At 31.8% G+C, this 9,531-nt stretch overlaps 1 protein-coding gene across 1 annotated transcript; it reads left to right on the forward strand.

Annotated features, from left to right (window-relative positions):
* Positions 1–1,969: 1,969 nt before the first annotated feature.
* LOC141689712 (adenosine kinase 2-like) lies at positions 1,970–7,056 on the forward strand. Its single transcript, XM_074494068.1, has 12 exons — positions 1,970–2,202; positions 2,950–3,003; positions 3,844–3,890; positions 4,020–4,051; positions 4,174–4,275; positions 4,367–4,434; positions 5,200–5,276; positions 5,384–5,481; positions 5,606–5,676; positions 5,752–5,818; positions 5,929–6,112; positions 6,673–7,056. The coding sequence occupies exons 1-12, from the start codon at positions 2,120–2,122 to the stop codon at positions 6,813–6,815; spliced, it is 1,026 nt and encodes a 341-aa protein (XP_074350169.1). The 5' UTR covers positions 1,970–2,119; the 3' UTR covers positions 6,816–7,056.
* Positions 7,057–9,531: the final 2,475 nt, after the last annotated feature.

Genomic DNA, 9,531 nt, shown 5'->3' on the forward strand with positions numbered 1-9,531 from the left:
AATATAAAATCTAACAGTCTTGATCTTTGCTGTTTTTCGTCCTCTATTACCCAGTTAAAGGGCTTCCACAGTGTACTTGTATCCAACTCAACGGCTGTGTGTCAGCTTTCACTGTTCAACTGATATTTGAATCTTGATATTATCATCTGTCGACTTTCAGATCATCCGTCGATGACTTAATTGATCATTCGTCGACTGCTATGTTAAACATCCGTTGATAGTCATTTGATCATCCGTCGAAGCTTTGTTAAGCATTCGTTGGTAGCTATTTTGGTCATCCGTCGAAGCTTTGTTAATCATCCGTTGGTAGCTATTTTGGCACTTGACTTCATTTCACTTATACAGAATTACAAGACATTGCTTATGTACAGTTAATCAACCTATTCTGCATATCTAGTTAATGTCAACATGACTTATATGCTACTCCAGATTCTATACAAAGGTGCATACAACACTGTGCTACAAACTTATTATTACATAAGCTACTCACTCAATGGATAATAAGTTAATCATCCGTCGGGACTATAATGAGTTATCCGTCAGGACTATAATTCTTATCCGTCGAGTGCTACATTATTTCACTAAGTAAAATCTACTTAGATGTTTTGTTTAGGTAATCATCAAGTACACAACATATTCAAAACAAATATTTTCCCAAAAACTTGATGTTGCAGTATTATATAATAATAATTTTTTAGTGATTTAATGTGTCCTCATCTCCAACAGTACTCTTTAAATTGGCTCCTTAATTTATGTAATTATTATTAAAATTATTTTAAATTTACAAGAAACAAAAATAAATGAAAAGAGAAAGATGGTGTTATTAAGAATATATATAATAAAATAATAGTTAAGAGTGAAATTTGACTTTTAAAATTGAGGAAAGGGATGGGACTCTTAAAGTTAATAGTGGATTTAAAGATTCTGTTTAAAAAAATTTAGTATTTAAATAGTAAATTAAATTTTAATAATTATTCATTTAAAATTGAAAATGAGTTTGATTGTGAATCAAATTAAGTCGGGTTAACGAATTCGAATTAAGTTTTAGTAAAATTGGGCTCAAATTGAAAAAATGACCAAAATACCTCTTTTTAGATGTCCTTTTGCCCAAAATACCCATTCTGGAAAAAGGTGCCCAAAATACCCACTAGATACTCCACCGATACTGGAGTATCAGGATAATACGCCAATTTCAATGGAGTATCAGGATGATACTCCTTTATCAGTAGAGTATCATGGCAGATACTCCTCTGTCAGTGGAGTATCAGTCCGGATACTCCTTTACCAGTGGAGTATCAGTCTTGATACTCCTTTCCCAGTGGAGTATCACTTTTAATTTTTTTAATAAAATATTTTAAAAAATAAAATTAAAATTTTAAAATTTTAGATGATACTCCACTAACAAAGGAGTATATGGGTGGATATTCCATTGACAAAGGAGTATATGGGTGGATACTCCACTGACAAAGGAGTATCATCCTGATACTCCCATGTCACTGGAGTATCCACCGGATACCCCACTGAAAATGGAGTATATGGTGGGTATTTTGGACAGCTTAAAATTCTGGTGGGTATTTTGGGCGATTATTATTTAAAAATGGTTATTTTGGTTTTTCACCCGCTCAAATTCATATTTTTGATTAAACAAGCTAAAACTTGTTCAACCGATATGCCGATGAAGTGTTATTAAAAGAATTCAATCATACTCTGCGTGCAAATCCCAAAACCATATGAAATATATCAACTAATCATTTTATAACACGGAACTATTTGAAGTTTTTTCGAGAAAATTTTTTGGGTACATATTTTTCCAAAATTACATATTTATTCATCATATATGCAAATTATAATCAGATATTATACTAAAAAATAACACGAGAAAAAGAAACAGCCCACAAATAAAGAAATAAAGAAATAATAAATATAGGTAAGAAAAGCATAAATTAGCAACAATAGGTTTGGTGAGTAGCCACCTACCGCGAGGCTCCCCTCGTATATATAAATCAACACACTCACTCTTCCCAAATCGTGCTCAGATCTTCAGATCTTAAACCAACCTCCTCATCCTTCACCTACACTTACATACATATAATAATCTGTGTGTAAATCCTCAGCTGCAATGGAGTCCGAAGGAATTTTATTGGGAATGGGAAATCCCCTTCTTGATATCTCTGCTGTTGTTGATAACGATTTCCTCACCAAGTAATCTCTCTCTCGCTCTCTCGCTCTCTCGCTCTCTCTCCCCCCTCCCTCTCTCCTCCCTCTCTCCCTCTCAATCTCTCCCCCTCCCTCTCTCATCTCTCTCTCTCTCTCCCTCTCTCCCCGTGTATATGATTTGATTTTAAAATGGATCTAGTATGCCGTACCCGATTGTTACTGTTATATACTTTTATTTGTAGTTTCTAAGCTAGATCTGTAATTTTGTAAGTTTCTGTTAATTATTGTCTTGTAGACTCATTTTGATAAATGTTGTTATTCTATTTCCGAAAATGATGCTTTTTTGTATTGAATTTAGCTGCAAAATTGGTAGCATTGTTATACATTTTTAATTTGGAAGTCGATTGGTAGTGCATTTGTTATAAGATGTTGTGGAATAGAGTCACCTAGCTACTTAGGTATTGTATGACTGTTATTTTCTTTGAATAATTATTAAGTTGTTTGTGGTGACTTGTTTATCAGTACTTCAAACTTAATTTCGGAAGTAAAAAAATGAAGGCTTTTGTGTAAAATGTGAGCTGCTCTCTACTTGATTCATTGGCTTTAATGTCGAAAAACAAATTCCTCTTACAAACGGAGAGGAGAATATATAGATCCAGAGTTTTAGATTTCGTTTGTTTACTTCTGTCATTACTGATATATACAGACATTGTACAGTCTAAGTTATGTGTGCACAGTTATTTTGTTTATATTTGCTTGATCATTTAATAATTTTCTAATCCAATAATGTAGGTATGGAGTGACATTGAACAATGCCATTCTAGCAGAAGACAAGCACTTGCCAATGTAAGAATTATTCTCACCTTTCTCTAGCCGTATTTATTTTAAATATGATGCAACTGTTACTGTTATGTGTCAAGCTTTTAAGAGCCCATTTGGATAAACTCTAAGAAGTAATTTGTGAATTTGGGTCATCCAAAAAGAGAAGTCAGAATTGAACTTTTATTTATTATTTGCTTGGATAAGTTTATTGTATTTGTGCAACTTGTGAGTTGTTGAAAACAAAAAATTAAACCTTATAAATTATACATGCCGACGATGATATTAGTTTTTAGTTTGAATTACAGAAGTTATAAAGTTATACATGTCCAATTGCTGTTTTTGTTTCGGTATTCCTGATTTATCCACTAGGGCAATCTGGTTGGTTCTTTGCGCCTAGTTTTGTTGTAGTAGCTATATTTCGATTCATCCTCTTTTTTTCAAGGATTTCATAATTGGACCTTATACCCATTTCATATGATGGGAGTTGCGGGGGTATTGGGCGCTGCTTTGCTATGCGCTATTCATGGTGCTCTCACTAACTTCTTACTTTAAGCTGTTTTTGTTAAACTTAAATTAATTTTTACTTAGTACGCGAACACAGTTTTTGACTATATTATGAGCTCACCATAATATGGCAGTATAAACATCCAATACATGTAACTTTTGTAAATAATGCTTTGGTGGGTCGCACCATTGCTATAAAGGATGCATAATTGACATAGAGAATGAGCGTAGGTAGTTTTTTTCTTTTAACACATTCTTGTTATGAATCTACATTATGTATTTGGAGCCTTGACTTTACCTTCTGTTTAGACACTGCAATATGGTTACGTAAATACTTATTTTATACTCTTCATATTGTAGGTATGATGAATTGGCTAGTAAGGAAAATGTGGAGTACATTGCTGGAGGTAATTTTATTGCATGAATTTCTTAAGGATACAGTTTGTAGAATTTGATACTTTCTGTTGTATAAGGGCTGCCAACATATCTCTAGTAATTAATTACTGACAAATAATAAGTTTAATATTCCACTGCAGGTGCAACTCAGAATTCTATAAGAGTGGCCCAGGTATTTATTTTTTTTAAAAAGATTTATATATATATATATAGATAGATATTGCTAAAGTTGGCGAGGATTATATTTCTTCCATGAGAATTATAATTATTTTAAATGTGGATGGTGTTTTACAGTGGATGCTCCAAACTCCTGGGGCAACTAGTTTCATTGGATGCATTGGAAAGGACAAGTTTGGGGAGGAAATGAAAAAGAACTCCAAACTTGCTGGACTTAATGTAAATTTTCTATTTTATACGTGTCTATATATCTACTCCACTTAAAAACTTAGCTTTTTATCCCGAGGTCTAATAATGCCCCCATAATTAGGTTCACTACTATGAGGATGAAGCTGCACCAACTGGTACTTGTGCCGTTTGCGTTGTTGGTGGTGAGAGGTCAGTTTCTTCATTGGCTTTTTGTTGATTTTATTGTCTTCATTATTACCTATAACTTGTAATTTGTGACTTAAGTCCTCTTTAACCTTTTCAATCACTTAACCTTTTACACAAAGACAAAGGTATGTGTATATTACACATTCTAACCCGTTGTTCAGTTCAGTACAGATTAAACTTAGAATTTGTGAATGTAAAGAAAATGTATGCTTAGGCAGGCATAATACCCACCTAGATCCAGTGTTAAAGCTATTGCTGAGGATTAGCTAGTAAATCAAACAAAGCTACAATCAAGCCATCATAATGTAGAAACTATACATCAACTATAATCAAGAACATCAACTATAATCAAGGAAATACTGTTGCTAGACCCTGCATGGCACTATACTTCATTGATATAGTCATATGGCTACACCCTTGCAAAGGCAGAGGCCATCTATGTTCCTAATTGCTTGCTAGATTGGTACTGATGTTGTTCGAGCAATTATTTTGTCTTCTCTGATGGATCATATATCTTTAGTCAAAATTAGGCTAAAAAGGCAGACTTCTAGCCAATAGCCATGTCTGGTTTTGATGTGTTCAAAGTTTAAATTTTGAAGTATCGTGCTACAGTCCCCAGTATACTTATCTTTTACTCAAATTTAGACGACCTCCCTTTAAAAGTCTTGACTAATTCATCTAACCTTAGAAGTTCTTGTTTCTGGTTTTAACTCGGTATTGCAACCCATTAATTTTGTGCCTGATAAGTATTATTTTGGACTTCTGTAGGTCATTGATCGCCAACTTGTCAGCTGCAAACTGCTACAAATCAGATCACTTGAAAAAGCCCGAGAATTGGAGCCTTGGTATTGAATCTCTTCTTTTGCTTCAGTTTCCCTGTTATCCAATGTTGTGTGTTTTAATAAACCCCTTTCGAACTTTATCATGCTAACACATAAATCAATCTGCACAGTTGAGAAGGCCAAATATTTTTATATTGCTGGATTTTTCCTCACTGTCTCTCCAGAATCTATTCAGCTTGTAGGCGAGCATGCTGCTGCCACAAACAAAGTACAGCTAATTTCAGTCATTCTTTCTCATTTCGGTGGTTTTCGTTTCTGTAGTACCACTCTGTGGTGATGTTTTGACAAGGTTACCGTACCAATCAGAAAGCTTATCTATTATGTATATATAGGTCTTCTTGATGAATCTCTCTGCTCCATTTATCTGTGAGTTTTTCAAGGATGTTCAAGAAAAAGCTCTATCGTAAGTGTACTGTTATGACTTCGGTATCCAGTTGTCTTTGCATAATAATGGAAACCTAACATTTTACGGATATAGGTACGTTGATTACGTATTCGGGAATGAAACAGAAGCAAGAACTTTCTCTAAGGTCCATGGCTGGGAGGTAAGAACTATGTTTTTTCAGCTTCTTGGAGCCAGCTGACACACTTAACAAATACGTACGTTGCATAGATTGATGGATTATCTTATTTATTGAACTTTGTTGATCACAAGACTGAAAATGTTGAAGAGATCGCCATAAAGATTTCCCAATGGCCAAAGGCATCAGGAGCACATAAAAGGATTACTGTCATAACTCAGGGTGCCGATCCGGTTGTAGTTGCCGAGGATGGGAAGGTTACACTATTTCCTGTAATCTTGTTACCTAAGGAGAAACTGGTTGATACCAATGGAGCAGGTAAATGCTCCTCTTTATAAATTTTAAGTTTTCCTGCTGATTGAACTTCTATTGTTGTGTTGTTTAGTGATAGTGCTGCAGTTTGCACTGAGCAAAGCCAAGCTCAGAATTAGGTTGACCTTAACATGAGTTAGTCTGCTTAGCAAGGCTAGGTGAACCAAATTTTTTGATGATAAACTAAACTTGGGATAGACTAGACAGTTCGGTAATAACTTATATATGCTAAAACAATTGGATTCTAGTTAAAACGCTTTGGAGCATTACAGTCTACCTGGGATTTAATCTTCATTATAAAAAAATCACTAGCTTTGACTAGTGGTCTCATTTACAGGTTAATACAATTTTTATTGTGTTCAACCGTGTTAATGCCTAAAACATCTTTATCTCTAACGCTAATTTGACTTTGAGATGGACATGCCCTGAACCATTACATAGATTTCGTGTATGAATCTAAACTGACATGTTTAGCTGTTATTGTAATCTGAGTTTACATTTTTGGTTAAATGTGGCTTATGTACTAGTTTTCAAATGTATAAACCAGTAATTCTACTTGTATGCAGGGGATGCTTTTGTTGGAGGATTTATATCTCAGTTGGTTAAACAGAAGCCTATCGGAGAATGCGTGCGGGCTGGTTGCTATGCAGCAAATGTCATCATCCAAAGACCCGGCTGCACATACCCGGAGAAGCCAGATTTCAATTAAAATTATTTATCATAAGCTTGATGCTTTATGCAGTCTGAAGAGGAGCTATTATCTTGTACTAAGGATATTGTTTGCGGCATGTGACAATTTACTGAATCATTAGATCCTAAATCCATATATCTGGTGAAGGATGTAATTTGTTGGAAACACGGTTTTGTCTTAATTTTGTTTCGAGGAAGAATATACCTACCTCTGAAAATTTGAATTTTTACAGGAAGCTAGAAAGTGCCTTATTTATTTAGACTTTTTCCTAAAGCTCCTTCCGGGCCTTCCAGTAACAAGCATAAATTTAAGTATATGTACACGGTTTGGGCCTTCCAATAACAAAGCATAGATAAATATTAGTAGAAGTACACGGTGTGGCATTTTCGTTTCCTTCAACCTTAAACTTAATAAGTTTTGTTTTGCTAAATTAAATTAATAAGTCGTGTGTGGTCAATTCTTAAATGAAGTTGCCATACAAATAAGTTTGCCCTGTCGACAAGTAAATTATTTCTGATAACGCCACTCGTACTGTTTTGCAGAACATGAAAAGCTGTCCTGTAAGAAACAAGTCCAACTAGAAGAACGTGGTTATTTCTGTCGGTTACTCCTCTCTTTCCCAACATGTATTCTCGTATAGAATATTAGGAATATTGTTTAACTAACCTAGAGCATCTCCCATTGTTGACTAAAATAATTAGCTAAATAATGTAAAATATTGATTAATTGAAATTTACTGAAATTGTATGAATTTTTTTTACAATAGAGTTTGCTAAAATGATTAGTTATATTTTGAAAATAGTATATTATCATCATTTCAAGTGTTATAAATATGCGGCATTTGACTACAGGTCTGTAAAGATTCAATAATTTTGACCAATGTCAAGAGATTGATTATATTCTTAGCTAACAGAAATATATTATTGGAGTGCATAATTTTTTTACAAAATTTTTATAATTGATATTTATGATATGTTATCTATATATTTAGTTACAGGGTTTTAGCATTGGAAATGTTCTTATAAATCTAACTAAAAATGCAATTTATCCTGACAAACAACAATCAACAAAGGAAAAGAAATGCAATTTATCAAGATACTTAGAGTAAAAAGTAAAAACCCGTGCAAAACACAAGTCTGTTTATAAACTAAAATAATTTTTCGAACGAACCGAGACATATATTAAAATAATTTTATTATTAATATACGGTAAATGACAATATTTTAAATTTAACTTATTTTTTATATTAATTTTTAAGACGATTTTTAATTTTTATAAAAATATGAACGTATGTAAACTTGTATGATTTTAACAAAATAACCGTATAATTATTAGACATTAAATTAGGTAAATATCGAGGAGTATATGATAAACATATGATGCGATCCTATTAGTATTAGGTAAAGATAAAGTTTAAGGTTCTCTTATTTTTTTTTTCTTTTTATACATAAAATCTATGATTACAAAAGATCAAATTTAAGGTTCTCTTATTTATATATAAATCTATTATTACATATGTGGGCCATTATGGAAAATCGTGGATAATCTTTAATTTTATTATAGAATCGCATCACAAATTGTAAAATTTTATTTTAAAAAATATAAAATTTGACACTAATCTAGAATAATAATTATATTTAAATATAATAAAAAATAACAATTAAAATTTGAAAAAAAATTAAACATGATTTTGGAGTGGAACAATTTTGAATAAGTGTGATCTCACTTTGATTCTACCGTACCATTTTAAACCTTTTTATTAAATTTCAAATATTTTTTAAATAAAAACATTGTGTAACTTGGCTTTTTAACTTAGTAATTAAAAATTTAATCATATATGATGAAAAATAAAATAAATTAAAAAATTTATATTTTTTAAGTAATAATTTGCCACGATTCTCTATATATATGAGGGTTTGCATGAAGTGCTACCCTACATATATGTGATACCCTACGTATATGAGCTAATTTTAAAATATGTATAAATATATAAATCAGATCTAAATCAGCATCCCGCACAAGCAAACATAACTTTAAACTAAATATTACTTATAAATATGTTATGCCACATGATAAATATAACCAACTTAATAAAATTATAATATATATACTAACGATCGATTTTGATTAGTATCCGATTAATTATTTCAATCAATCTCCAATAATCTGATTAATTCCTTAACGGTGTTTGCACCAATTAACTATGATTCTCGCTTTCTGCGATATCACATCACCTAAAATTTTTAAGCTAAAATTGTAAGTGTTTTGTAAATTTAGTGTGTGATTGATTAGTTTATAATTAATTAAATATATATTAGGTGTCCACATATCGGGTTGGTGGATTGAAAGTGTTTTTACTTTTTTAAATCAGGCAATAATTGAAATAATTTGAAAATTTTCAAACAAACAATGAAAAATAAACTAATAACTCAACCACATATCGGGTTGGTCGGATTGAAAGTGTTTTTACTTTTTTAAATCAGGCAATAATTGAAATAATTTGAAAATTTTCAAACAAACAATAAAAAATAAACTAATAACTCAACCATACTTGTCGTGTTTCAGTTTGTGTTGGATTGGGTCAGCTTGACTAAGTTGAATAAGCTTATAAAATTTAAATATTAATGTACGTATGAAAAATAAAAGACTTTTTAATTTATAATATTATTTCTAATATTTAATCTCTTCTATATATGATAGAAGAACATGGTGATAATATTCACGAGATTAAAAA

The sequence above is a fragment of the Apium graveolens genome, chromosome 10, assembly GCF_009905375.1.
Source record: "Apium graveolens cultivar Ventura chromosome 10, ASM990537v1, whole genome shotgun sequence".
Lineage (NCBI taxonomy): Eukaryota > Viridiplantae > Streptophyta > Magnoliopsida > Apiales > Apiaceae > Apium > Apium graveolens.

Coding starts and splice junctions, on each gene's coding strand:
- LOC141689712 (XM_074494068.1), top strand. CDS start 2,120: ATGGAGTCCGAAGGAATTTTATTGGGAATGGGAAATCCCCTTCTTGAT. Junction 3,891..4,019: donor TGTGGAGTACATTGCTGGAG/GTAATTTTATTG, acceptor ATTCCACTGCAG/GTGCAACTCAGAATTCTATA. Junction 5,819..5,928: donor CTAAGGTCCATGGCTGGGAG/GTAAGAACTATG, acceptor GTTGATCACAAG/ACTGAAAATGTTGAAGAGAT.